At 42.5% G+C, this 14,374-nt stretch overlaps 1 protein-coding gene across 6 annotated transcripts in view; it reads right to left on the bottom strand.

Annotated features, from left to right (window-relative positions):
* Positions 1 to 4,520: 4,520 nt before the first annotated feature.
* Ccnt2 (cyclin T2) overlaps positions 4,521 to 14,374 on the bottom strand; it is a 34,743-nt gene continuing 24,889 nt past the window's right edge. For 4 of the 6 annotated variants that reach the window (XM_021641421.2, XM_060371869.1, XM_021641423.2 and 1 more), the window contains 3 exons: positions 13,921 to 14,084; positions 10,854 to 10,924; positions 4,521 to 10,423 (listed from right to left, as the gene is read on the bottom strand). In XM_021641421.2, the coding sequence (XP_021497096.1) occupies positions 9,026 to 10,423; positions 10,854 to 10,924; positions 13,921 to 14,084 (1,633 nt within the window). In that variant the 3' untranslated portion in view covers positions 4,521 to 9,025. Of the gene's footprint in view, positions 10,424 to 10,853; positions 10,925 to 13,920; positions 14,085 to 14,374 lie in introns of those variants that run through there. The other 2 variants (XM_021641422.2, XR_002476552.2) reach the window with 2 other exon arrangements.

Genomic DNA, 14,374 nt, shown 5'->3' with positions numbered 1-14,374 from the left:
TTTTGCCTGATATGCTTATTTCTTTGTGTGTGCTTATGTGTACGCACATGTGTAAATCAGAGTTTGACATTTGGTGTTTTCCTCTGTTGCTGTCCACTTTACTTTTTTAGACAGGGTTTCTCATTGGACCCTTTGGCTAGGCTGGCTGGCCAGCAAGCCCCAGGGTTCCTCCTGTCTCCACCTCTTTTGTGGAGATTTCTTTTATGTGTGCCTGAGTGCATGTATGTACACTGTGTGAGTGCAGGTGTCTACAGAAGCCAGATGTCAGCGGCCTGAAACTGGAGTTCCGGGCAGCTGAGAGCCACCTGATATGGATGTAAGGAGCTGTGCCCAGTTCCTTTGCCCTCCAGCTCCTCCACGTGGTTTTCAGCACAGGTGTTGGGACTGACTTTAGGTCCTCAAGCTTTGCAGCAAGGACTTTAACCATCTTCTCAGCCATGCATGACTTAATTCTTGCAAAAGGAGTCTACAGGAAGTGGGGAGGGGAGGGTAGATCGCAGGGATTGCTATGATGATGTAACCAGCCAACCTGGCAGAAATGTTTATGTATGCAGACATACACACTGGAGTGATGGATCCCAAGACCTTGGGGTTTTCCCAGGAATCTCGTGAAAACCCTAGATTCCAGAAACCTTAGGGCATGTAACAGGAGGAGCTGAAGTCTTCCACTCTCTCACCACTGAACGCAGAAGTCTTTAAAAAGATGGGCAGCTGCTTATGGATCTTCACTGCTAAGCCAGCCTGCCTGCCTGCCTGCCTGCCCGCCCTTGAGTTCTAGTTAAGAAAAAAAAAAAAAAACAAAAAAGTAACTTCAGGGCTGGAGAGATAGCTCAGAACTAAAGAGCACTTTTACATAGGTTAAAGACCAATATTAAAAAAAACACTGATTTTTTCTTTTGCTTCTGTGTTTTTTTTTTTTGTTTTGTTTTGTTGTTTATTTCTGACACAGGGTTTCTCTGTGTGGTCCTGGCTGTTCTACCTAGAACTCAGTCTGTAGACCAGGCCGGCTTTGAACTCAGAGATTTACCTGCCTTTGCCACCAGTACTTGGATTAAAGGCTATGACATCACAACCCAGTTTGTATTTTTATTAATACACTTTCCTTGATGACCCTGTATGGGCTAGTTTTGCGTCAAACTGATACATTAGAATCACCCGACCTCAGCTGAGACAATGCCTCCCTAAGAATGGTCTGTAGTCACGTCTGTAATGCGTTCTCTTAGTGACTCATGTGGGAGGGCTCTTCCGATTGTGGGTGGGGCCACCCCAGCAGAGGTGGTCCAATGTGCTCTAAGAAAGCAGGCTGAGCAAGCCTTGGTAAGCAAGCGAGTAAGCGGAGTTCCTAGACGGCCCCTGCGTCAACCCCTGCCTCCGGGTTCTTGCTTGTCTGTGCTCATGTGCTGACTTCCCTCGGAGGACTGCGATACAGTAGTGTGGGCTGAAACTGTCCTCCCAAGCTGCCTTAGTCGTGGTGCTTATCAAGTCACAGAAGCTCCTGTGACAACTGCCCACCTCACCTTGACAGCTGCCTCCTCCATGCCCAACTTTAAGGCCTGACTTTTTCTTTCACCGCCGCCCTCCTCCCAGTAGCTTTGACTCCACACTTGCCTGCCATGCTGGTTTTCTTTCAAACTCCTGGGTCAGAACGCTCAGGTCTTTCCCTGCAGGTCCACAGGCCCAAGGTCTGACGGTTACTCTTGAGTCAGTGAGTCACAGGGAGAACTAACTAAGCTTAGACCAGGGATGACAAACACTAGCCCTGCACAGGGAGAGCCAGCACAGCATGTGAGCTCAGCAGAGTTCTGGTACCTGCTTGAGGTCATCCCACGGTCAGTATGTTCTGGTTTGTTGAGACAGGATTTTTCTGCGTGGCCCTGGCTGTCCTGGAAGTCGCTCCGGACGCCAGGCTGGCCTCAAAACTTTCAGAAGCCACCTGCCTCTGTCTCCCAAGTGCTGGGAAAGGCATGTGCTCACCACCGCCCAACAAGTACTTTCATTTCCAAACACCGCTAAGAGTTAGCATTATAAGCCCTTTTCCACTGGTAGGCCACTACTGTTAAAAAACAGATTCGGATTCTCTTAAAGACAGCCACAAAGAAAAGCCTCAGGAGGCCTCAACAATAAAGTAACTGAGGGTGCAGGACTGGGGTAGGTGCAGGGCTCAGTGGTAGGAACCTTGCCTAGGTCCAATCTCTGGAAACACACACACACAGTAAGCTGGTAGAGTGTGTGCCTACACTGGCTAACATAGTGGTGAGTACTTACAATCCCAGAAGAATCAGAAGTTCAACGTTTACATCTAGTGAGTTCAAGGCCAGCCTGGGCTACATGAGACCCTGTCTCTTCCCCAAACCTCATGTAGGTCTATCTTACGCTAGTATCAGGCTTTGTCAAAAGTCAAACTACATTTGTTTGTTTTTGAGAAAAGTAAAGTGCAGCCTGGGGAGGTAAAAAGAGTTTACTTTGGCCAACATGTAACTTCAGTTTGGTCTTCATGGATACATTTTCATTTCTCTTTCATGTTCACATTTGATATGAAGGGGTGAACATTTATTTTGCTTACTTGTATGGCACCAAGAGCAACATCAGTGTAATTTGACCAGGCATGGTGGTACACACTTATATTCTCAGTACTTGGGAGGCTACAACTTTGAGGCCATCTTGCTCTACACTGCGGGTCTCAGGCCAGCCCTCCAGCTACATACTGAATCTGCTCTCAAAACAACAAAACCAATCACCAAACAGTAACAAAGTACTTTTGTGAAGGTTGGACTTTATTATCTTTTAATTATTAAAGGCATCTCCAGAACTCATTTAAATCTGTAATTTTAAATTTAGCAACAGCTAACAACTTCTGTTCAAGCCTGTCAAAGCTCTGGGGAATGAGTGGGGAGCAAGACATGTTTTCATTGTTACAGACTACAGCTAAATAAACTGGCTAACAAGTCTACCCCACTTCTGATATAGAATACTGGACAATTTTTTTCTAAAAACCTTCAAAATAGTTTGGCAGGGCTGGGAAAATGGCTCAATGGGCAAGGTGCTTGCTCTGCAAGCATGAGGAGTGGAGTTTGGATCCCCAGCACCAGAAAAAAGCCAGCAAGGTGGCATGAACCTGTAATCCTAGGACTGAGGCAAGCAAGATGAATGACAGCGGATCGCTGGCCAGTCAGTATAGCCAATGGCTGAGCTCTGAGTTCAGGGAGAAAGACTGTCACAGGTGTGTATACACACACAATTCAAGGCTACACAAGATGGAGGAACTAAGACTTCTACCCAGTCTTATGTAAGCTGGAACTCTGCCCCCTCATACCTTCCATGGATTCAGTTTGGAAATGGTATCCGTTATATTCTGACATTTTACTGAAATAAATCAAAGACCCAGGTCCAGCTCATGGTTGCGTCCTTTAATGGTGTGAAAAGCTGTCTATCCTTCACTTGTCAATAATGTCATTCCTCCAGAATTCTTGCCCCTTTCACCAGACCCAACTGTTTACTTTTTCAGACAGTAATACTAAAAAAAACCCCACCTCATTTCATTATACTTGGGATTTTCAAGACAGGAATTTTTTCTATGTAGCTCTGGCTGTCCTGGGACTCTCTTTGTAGACCTGGCATCTACCAAGTGATACCAAGGTATGGAGCTCAAGGTATCCACCTGCCTCTGCCGGAGTCAGGATTAAAGGCATTCGCGACCATATTTGGCATAACACTGTATTATGTTTACTCTTCTTGCCAACTCTGTGGCCAAGCTTAAATAATGAGTGCTAAGTCCCAGGTATTTTTGTATGGGGCTGCAGGTGCCCACATAGACAGGACACCTTTGGCTGTTATCCATCAGTTGCTGTATCCCTGATTTTTGAGATATGGTCTCTCATTGGTCTGTAGGGTAGACTAGCTGGAGATACTCCCATCTACCTCCCCAACACTGAGATTACTGACACAGACCAAGTGCCAGTGCAACTTAAAAATTGTGTAATTATTATGTTTCTGTGTCCATGCTAAAAAGTACATGTGGAGTTCAGAGGAAACAAACTTCCTAGTTCTTTATTAAAATCATGAATAGCTTTCCCTCTCTTTCAAGTGGAAAGCATTGGCAAAGTGGAGAAGGGAAGGAGTTCAGAGCAGCTAAGAAATGATAAGGCAGAGGTGGTGGTGCCTATCTGGAATCTGAGCACCTGGGAAATGTGGGCATCAGCTCAAGGCCAGTTTCAGCTACACAGTGAGGTTGAGGCTAGCCAACCTGGGCTACACGGGACCTTTCTTATTAGGAAAAAACAAAACAAACAAACAAACAAAAAAAAAAAACAAAACAAAACAAACCACAAAATCCAGTCCTGTATCCATGGCTACCACTGTCAGCTTGAAGTTACACTAAAAAGTAGAGCACTGACAGCAGTCCAACTCTGTCCTGGGCAGACTTCCCATTTCCCCACAAACTGTAAGTGTTGATTCTGTCCTGGTGAATCCTGTGTGTTAATGTGGATTAACATTGACGTAAGACATGTTACAGCCTTGAATTTGGTTGTCAATAAACAAACTTTATTAATAATTCCTTATGTAATGAGAAGCTGAAATTCAATGGCTAACTCATGCCAATATACACATTTTGTTTTTCAATTATCCACAAGGGTTTTGAACGTTCGAATTCCACCGTTCTCAACAACCTGGTACTCCAGGGTGCGCTCCTGACCACGGGAAACTGCTCACTACCAGGCCAATCCAGTTACACAAACTACTAAACGGACTTGTCAGCTGGAGGACTTTAAGTGAGGCTTCCTCTCAACACTTGGAAACAAAGGAAACTAGAGTTCACAAGCTTGATTTTGAGATTACTGAATTGCAGCAAATGGATGAAGTCAGCTTTAGGCGAACAGAACTGCTCCTACCCATGCAGTCTTGGGCACGTCAGCACACCTCAAGAATATGCTAGGCAGGAGAGATGGTGAATTACAGACCACGAAAGGGCTGGGTACAATTCAAAACTGAAATAATAGAACATACTTAGAAAATGTAGTACCACTAAGATGACTAAGAAAGACAGATGTTTCCAACAAGCATCTGACTTGGCTTCCATCCAGGCCCAATTGCCCTGCAACTGTCTGTTGACCTGGACTAGATGGGCCTGCGTTCTAAACACACCCCCTAGTGTCAACACCGCACACTGAGGAAAGACAGGGACGCACAACACCCTCGGCCAGTGCAGATGCTTCAACCTGCCTGCCTTAAGCCAGCAGGACAGAATTTAACTCAACCTACTGACAGTTTCCCAGAGTGGGCTTTGCCGATTCTTCCCGTGAAAGTATGGTGAATGGAACCTACTGCTCCCGAGGGGAAAACTGCTGAATCAAGACAACTACCAAGCCAGAGGTGTTTAGTTACAAAGAGCTTCTAGATATTTCTCAGAAAACTAAACAAAACAAAATTCTCAGAAACTTCCGGCCAATTGGGAATAACTTAAGAACCACCGACCCAGGCATGGGTGGAAGCAGGAGAATGGATACGTTTAAAGCCATATAACTTTCTGTTATAGAGCAAGACCAAGTCTCAAAAATTCCAAACCAAAAACGTCCCTCTCTCGGAGATGTTATCTAAACAAACCATCTCCCCAGTGCAGGGACCTAAATTATCAACAAATCATGCTCCACCCACGTATATAGTGGCAGTGGCTTACACTTCAGGTTAGCTAAGGAATAAAATCAGAATTTAAATTCTAAGAAACATGCTTTCTTGCAACCTCTTAAAGCAAGGTATTTGGTTAACTAATGAAAACATTTCAAACTGGTTCTTTCAAGTAAATCCTAATTAGTCCTATTTTTAGTTCAAAGGGGATAGATAGGTCCAAAAGTTTGGGAGTTCTGTGTAATTACTATCTGTTGGTCCAAAGTGCACACTCATGAGATTCCTGAAGAAAACATCCCATACCATGGAAGACATCTTCAAAGGCTGAATACTCTAATCCCAGGAAAGATTGAGATGCACATTCATGGCTTTAACGCGCACCCAGGCCTGGCACCACTGCTACGAGACACGCAGGGCCTTACCCAACAGCAGGCACTAGCACGTTTGTACTGCAGCCTCCGAGAAGGCCTCCACAACAAAACTCCTTTGCTTTGGTTCTGAAAACAGGATGTGTCAGTAACTAAGGCAAATACTGAGGAAGCACACCTTGATTTTGGAAAGTTAGCTGAGAGGTAGACAGGAAGCCTCTGCTTACAATGTGCTTTCGAAGAAAGGTCGCACACCTAGGGAACACCTTAAGAACGAATCACTCTTAAAGGACGACGTAAAGATAGTGCTTTTTAATATTTTCAAGTATTAAAAAACTCATCAAAATGTATCACCTTAACAGTACTTTGCACATGTGAAATTTCACACCTAAGTTTGATACTATTTTGGTTATTTATGGCTACTTACAAGACTCACAAAAGAATGTCCATTTATTGAGTCTTTTTTCTTTGGTAGAGTCTAATGGGACCATGCAGATGAACTATTTTATGCAAACGAGATTGTTCAAGCAAATTCATGGTGATATGAATTGAGAGTTTTCCTTAGTGGAAAGAAAACATAAGAGGATTCACGCATTTTCCCCCATTGTAGTTTTAGCATCTTATTCAGAAGTTGAAGAGTTTGAATAGTTCACACAATCCTGTAAAAATCACAACTGACTGCCTTTTAATAAATAGTCATTGTAAAGAGTTACATTTACAGAGTGAAAGTGAATACATAGCATTTCAAAGTCAATTCTGGAAGTACTAAGTGTACTGATCCACGGCATATACACTATCTGTTTAACTGTCCGTCATTAGCACCAATAAAGATTCAACAAAATTACCTTTATTCCCATATCTAAACAAACAAACAAACAAAAAACAAAAAGAAACAAAAAAATAACACATTTCTGAAAATCCTTAGTGAAGCTTAACTATAGTCCCAGACCTTAAATATTCACATTGTTTTCTATGTCATACTGAAAGTAAGTTCACTACTTCTCTGGATATTCTTTACAAAAGCTGATTAAAATTCCTGGCATCACTCCCAATGATACAGTAGCACAACCACCCCATGTCAGTTCACATGATGCTCTGTCGAGGTTTCACATCGAAATCACCAAGAACAAAACCCTTCCCCCCTCACCTTGTACTCTGTTTAATTCTATGCTCGTCCTTGGATATGTACCACGGTAAAACTGTAACTGCTTCAGAATCATCATGTTTATGATACAATAGTATACCACACAGCAACAAAAAAAAAAAAAAAAAAAAAAAATCACATAGTAACAAAGATTACTGATGCAAGATAAGACCAGAGTGAGGACTGGCCTGTTAGGCTGAGTACCCACAAAGAGACTCCTGACATCCCAGGTTCAAATAACATTGACAAAATAATCAACAATTTTCTTTAAAATAACAAAACAAAACAAAACAAAACAAAAAGCTACTGGCAAATCAGGTAGTCGCTAAATAAAAGTAGAGTACAAGGCTCAACTCTAATATTTACACCAACAACATACTTGAATAAAGTTACAATTGTGCACAGATCAGTGGCTTTGTAACAAACAGTCCATATACAGGGGAAAACTTGTGATTCAGTCAACACAAGCTGAATCCGACCCATCTTAAAGAGACTCAACAGCTAAGACTCACCACAGAAATGAATTCAAGATTAGGCAACAGACAAGAGCCATTACTGTTGGTGCTTACACCAAAATTTAGACAAATTAAGTCTATCCCCTGACCAGGCGTCAGGTGACAGTGCAAGCTTTACTTCAACGAGAACCCACTAAGACGTGCAAACCAATGTTAAACCTCCAGCAGTGGCTTGCCCAAGGCTGGCCTTTTTCCTGACATTTTCCTGATAATGACCATAAGCTATAAATACAGGTACAATGTACAGTCAGCAATCTTTTCTTTTTATTTATTGTTAGAATATAAAAGAATCAAGACAGCATAGGTTTAATTTCATTTTTATAAGGAAGACTGCATTTACCTGAAAAAGAAATATGGTCTCTCTCACACACCCCTCTCTCTCTCCATGGGAAGAGTAGATTCAAGACTATGGTATCACTGCAAATGCTAAAGGAAAAGTGATCCCTGTTCACTGTTCGAATCTGTAGTGTCAAAGTTCTTGAATGAATGGACTAATTCTTCACTGGGAGCTCCTGTGAGTTAAGTCACAGTCATTCTCAGATCCAGTATTAACTGCTCTTCTACAGCACTGCAACAAGCCAACAAACATTTAAATGCACTTCACATCAAGAGTATGTAAACTTTATTATTTTTTCCTCTTCAGCCTTCAGAAATCAGGGGCTGACTCTGCAGCCGGTCTGGTGGGACCCTCTGAGGCAAACTGAGCGCTTCCCAGTGTTAAGGACCACCCGTGGACTGCATCCCGTCTAGTAGTGAAGTGTCCCCTCAGCGGCTTCCAGTAAGGCCTAGAGTTAAGGTTAACATAAAAAAGTGCCACTTGTGTTTTAATTAGTGATGGAGTCTGATGAAAGAAAATAAAGTTATTCTGTATATTGTTATACTTACAAGCAGCTCCAATCCTGAGTATTTATGGTAATAGCTAAACATACAAAAATGTATGTACATTTTTCTCCACTTTCTTGTAAACAGTTGTCAGCATACTGTTTTATCCCTTTATCACTGAGACATGCAAACCATACATACAAGTATAAATACACAAAAGAAAACAACCGACACTCATTCAAAGCCAAGCGACAACAAAAACAGCTACAGTATTCAAATCATAAATAACAAAAGCTTGAGGCAGCTTAGGTTCCTAGCAGCAGCCAGCCATTCATCCTAATGTTCTCAGCTGCATCTTCCATGCGTTTACAGTCCTGGTAACACTATTGTATGTGGAGATAGACTTGTTACTATCATCTCTTCTTTCAGAATGAAGAACAAAGCAGCACTTACAAAGACGGAAGCAGTGGCACCACTGCTGGACCAGGAGGGAGTTTTCTATTCCAACCATTTTTAAATTAAAAAGGAAAGGAAAAGTTGACCTAAACAAATGATTACATATTCATTCCTTGGGCACTTAGCAGCGAGTCCAGCATGTCGAATGTGTCTTTGTAGTCCATATGCTGGCTGCTTGTACTGTACTCGTGATTGGCCTCAGGACCGTGGGGCTCCACTGGTTTCTTGTCCAGTTTCACGAGGGTGCTGAGATGTCCGTAGCCCACCTGGTATGTGACAGGGGGAGGAGGGGGTAAGGGATGGTTAAAAACAGAGCTGTGAGAGGATAGATACTGCTTAACAGAGGAAGAACTAGATGAACTACCTGAACTTTTGGAACTTTTGCTCATTTTGGAGTGGTGGTTGTGGGAGGCATCGTTGATATGCAGCTTCTTCCTTGCACTGGAGGCAGAGGAGATGCCTTCAGGGACCAGGCCCACAGGACTCCTCAGCACAGTGGGTGGCATTCCATCGGCAGCATGCTTACCGACCCCGCTGTGCATGTGCAAATGCTTGTGGCTGCTGTGGTGACGGTTGGCGGGGTGTTCTTTGTGCTTCTCCTTGTGGTCTCTGCTGATATGTGGGCTTGAGTGCTTGCTTTTCCCACTGCCTTCATCAGAAGAGCTGTGTCTTTCAGAGGACGACACTTTGATCTTCATCTTCAGCTCCTCCTTACTGGGACCTTTATCGGGGGGTGGGATTGGAATCCGTAGCTTCAGTGATCCGCTCCTCTCCTTTTTCTCGGCCGTGTGCTTCTCCGGTTTGTCAGAGTTGGCGAGGGGAAGTTTCATTTTAATGGGAGAAGTAACAGAACTGCCTGCGACTGCTTGGGCTGGCCCATGTTTGTGCTGCTGCTCTGCATGGGCAGTTAGATAATGATCCCTTGTGTCCAAGTCAAGGGTTTCTAGCTTCCGCTTTTCTCTGTACTTATCCAAAGACATTTTCTGAGGAACCACTCCAGGAGTAACAGGTACGGGCCCATGGTGCTTACTGCTTCCAGCTTTGTGAGTATATTCTTGCTTAGCTGATGAGTGATCAGCAGCTTTGTCCGGCCTGTGATGTAATCCTGAATGCAGTGTCACTGAAGGTCCCTGCTGGAAGCTTATGTATTGGCTCCCAGAGAGAGTGGCCTCCTGTTTCTGTGTGTACACTGGGTCTGTCCTGGCCGAGTCTGGATGCGGAGGCCATTCTTGGTGTGAAGACAAACTGTACGAGGTACTGGGCACTCCCGTTGCTAGCACTGACAAATTATCAGACGCACGGCTCTCTTGAGCAGAAGTATTCCCTGAATTTAGAGGCGCCGGAGCAGGGAACGTCGATGTTGACGGCTTCTGAAAACTCGGATTGGCAGGTCCGCCAGTGACACTATCTACTAAAATGGAATTCTGCACCAAGGATGAACCAAGCAGCGGTGTCTCTGATCCTTGTCCATCCACTTTTGGTTTCTTAGCCATAGCCTAGTTAAGTGAGAAACAGAAGAAACAATGACAGCGAAGGGACCTAATACACATTTCTTTGCTTGTAAAATCTGTAGAAGTACATGGAAACAAACCACTGAAACCCAAAGTTCTATGGCAGTAAAAGAATGCAGCAGAAGGCTCTAAGGTTTGAGATTGAGATTCACTTATACCCTGACCCCAGGACTTGAGACAGACAGAGTAACCTGTGTAGGCTTAGCCTCACTTAGAAATCCCTTTGAAAGGGAATTTCTTCATCATGATTGAAAACTGGACACAGGAGCTGAGTCTATGTGTGGTACAATGTAAACTACAGTATTTAATGCAAAGTACAGTGTTTAGCGATTCACTTTCAAACCGTTTCCTGGGCAACTGCTAGATAAAGCAACAAATCAATATTTTGTTAATTAAATCCTGTCAATTCTCTTACCCTCCAGTTTCGAATCCTCTTCAACCTACTAGGCGTTTTCTCCAATATTTGTAGAAACTCATGTGTTAGCTCTAAAAATAAAATTTAAATTTAAAGCTTAGACAATGTCTTTTGGATGTGAACTTCTCAAGTAGGCAGCATTTGAAAGTGGTCCCAAGAGCTCACCCTTTCATTGTGAACTTCCTGTTCAGTCTTTAGCACACACAGAAGCAGACATGACTCTGAGCTGTTACTTCAAAGCTGAAGTAATTTAAAAAAGATCCCTCCCGGCATTTTACTTGCTCACATAAAAAAAAAAAAAAAAAAACAAAACTCCTGGGGAGGATGGTGGGGGGAATCTCTACCAGGCAAACAATGTAACGATATTTAATGGAGAAAAGATCCATTAATGGGTCTTTAAAATTAGCAAGCAGAAGTTGGAAAAAAGCTATTATTTGTACAGCACCAAATGTATTTTTCCCAACATGCTTCATCATAAAGAATACCACTGTCACTAAGTGGCCAGCACGATGGTAAGACACACTAGGCAAACACGGTCCCATGCTTTGAAAGACAAGCAGAAAACAACCTACTTCTGCAGCATTCCTGCCAACAACACTCAACCCTAACAATGAGAAAGTATCAGACAAACAGAATCACTCTGGAAAGCCACTTATTATTCCTCAAACTGGGAGCTTGGAGCTTGGAGATGACTACCTGGACATTTCAATTAGATACAAATAGAACTTAGACCCTACAAGAGAGAAAATGGGAAAATCCCAATATAGCCAGGTTTAACAAGCAGTGGTATACAAATGTTAATTTCCTAATCTTAAAATTTCAAGGTTAAATTTTTTTTCAAAAACAGTAACTCCACTCACACTGCCCAACAATTAATGCTATACCGGTAAATTACTCTGGTCAGAATTTTATATAATAACTTAAGTTTGGGAGTATAATGAAGTGACCACTGCTCCAAAATTGCACCATTTTGTTAAATAATAATTTTACCACCTAAAACCCATTATTAATGGTCAATGGCAAAATGTCAAGTGAGACAGGTTATCATTTGTATTAAAACCAGGTCAAGTCAAGTGACACTGTAGAGAGCTGCTTGTTTGTCAAGCTGCTTTCTTATTGAGTATTCAGCAAAAAAAAACGTATGTTTCACCCGGAGACAGAGATATAAGCAGATGTTTTGCTAAGTTCCTCAAACTTATTTGTGTGACCTTGGATCATATCTGCTACAGGGAAGTGGTTTAAGAAAACAAGTTTGGTAGCTACATGAACTTCTTTCTTTATTGATGTGACTTGTTTTTGCTTTGCTTATAAAAGGAACTGTGGAGTAAACTCCCTACTGCAGTGTTTACTAGATAGTCCTCGCAAGCTGATCATGTGTGTAGTGTGGCTTCTTTATTTATCTCAATCCCCACCCCCACTCAGGTACTGTTCGACCCTGCCAGTGGGCTCCGGCATGGCACAAAGGGACCCAGTACAGAGACTGCACATTCACTGAGTTTTGGTGCAAATAGCAAGTTTTCCTGTTACCTAGCCTAGGCAAATGTTAAGACTGACAGGAACTGGTAAGATAATGTCTCAGTGAAGAACACACAGAAATCAACTCAGTATCACTAGATACACAGCTATCTAAATGTTGTCACAGCATGACAACAAACCAAACTCAGCCTGTGAGTGGGTGAGGTATAGATCAGTGGTAAAGTACTTGCCCAGCACGTATGAGACTGAGTTCAATGTCCTGAACCCCAGACAATGATGACTGTATCACCAACAACACCCAAGATCAGTCTGTAAAAATTGTGCTAAAAAGCACCCAACAATAAAAATCTAAATGAGCCTTGAATTTTACATGGAACTTCTTCAGTAATTTCAAGATGGTTTCCTGTCTGGCCCAGGGAGTATTTGAGCAAGTCTGGACAAAATAAAATCCAATGCTGAGACCTCCATTTCTTCCTTTGAAAACACAACTTTTCAATTGACTCTAGCAAATACCCAGATGTGAAGATGTCTTGCCTGAAATTTGTGCACAAATTTTGTCTGCATACAGACAAAAAATTCAAGCTTTGCTTTTCCTTTCTTACATATCTTGTCTGTCAAATTTTATAACATTTCATTAATGTAAATAAATAAGCTACATGTATTATAGAGTATGAGGCCTACAACAGAGACCCCTATCTAATCTGTTACCTCTCTCTCTCTCTCTCACTCTCTCTCTCTCTGAAAGACAGACTCATGTAGTCTGGGCTGGCCTGAGAGTATGGCCTTAGACTGACTTTCTTAGCTCCAACTCCTAGGAGCTTAGATTTCTGCCAGCCTTCCCTATTGAGGCCTTTCTCTGTGACAGCTAATCGACAGATAGAATGAGACACAAACCGCTGTACCTGTGTACACACCCACACTCACATGCAGAGACTTTTTTTTAACTATGCTAAGTCTAAGCCAGTGCTTGGGGAGCAGTTACTTAGGAAGTAAAAATAGCAGACACACTACAGACACTTCAGGATAACTGGATCACACCAGAAACCATGCTACCATTCTAATTTATTGAGCTTCAACTTCCAAATCAACAATGAACTTGAACCTATACAGAACAGAAATGAAAGAAGATACAGGTGGCTCTTATGTCAACAATAATAGTAAAGGCAACTGTCCATAGGACCTAAAAGGCAGATAACTTTTAGTCGATTGGCTGCTATGGTGAAACAGTGACACAGTAACCCGATTTTCCAAGGTATAGGACAAAGGGGGCAAATAAAAAGGCCCTAAGTGGTTTTTTAGATTTGCTTTCCTCCAAATAACCCAGGAAACAACAACAACAAACAATTTAAAAACAGCATGTTAGATGCCAGTAACAAATATATGTGCGTGTGCATCACATACATATTCCTCCATCCTCCCCACAAAGGGGAAAGAATAAAAAGGTTTTTTTTTCTTCAAGTAGGTTTTACAAGCGGGGCAGGCCGACTATCACAAATGAGGCAAGCATGACCTAGAACCCACAATGGCACGTTGTCTACCTAACTGGCCGCTGTTCAGCCGGGTAGCGCACATGTCACAGAACTCTGCTTACCATCCAGCAGCTCTAGGGTAACTGTAGGGTCCACATACTCCCACCAGTGCTTTCCATCCGTTGACACAGGGATCTCCCAATTGGACCATTTGCAAGCCAAATGAATGCACACACATGCTATCACTGTGGGTTTGTACTGGAGACAGAAGGTCGTAAGATGCAAACTGGCGCAGAGCAGATTTAAAAGTAGAGGGCCACAGAAATTCAAAATATGTAAAACAAAGAAAAACGTTTGCCAGTAAGACAAAAGCAAACAGAAAATCAGAAGCGCTTTTCTTTACATAATTAAGAGCTAGCACTACTGAACATTATAATAAAGTCTTTATAGGTCATAAACACTTCCCTCATTCTCACCCCTCCACAGTATATCAATATTTTATTTACATTACTAATACTAATAAAATTGTTTTAAAGCCTAACAGAGTATAATATAAAGAAAAGAGCACATTTACAG

Source organism: Meriones unguiculatus, chromosome 18 (assembly GCF_030254825.1).
Source record: "Meriones unguiculatus strain TT.TT164.6M chromosome 18, Bangor_MerUng_6.1, whole genome shotgun sequence".
Taxonomy (NCBI): domain Eukaryota; kingdom Metazoa; phylum Chordata; class Mammalia; order Rodentia; family Muridae; genus Meriones; species Meriones unguiculatus.
Note: the sequence above shows the minus strand (reverse complement) of the source record. Positions and strands in the feature narration are given on the sequence as shown.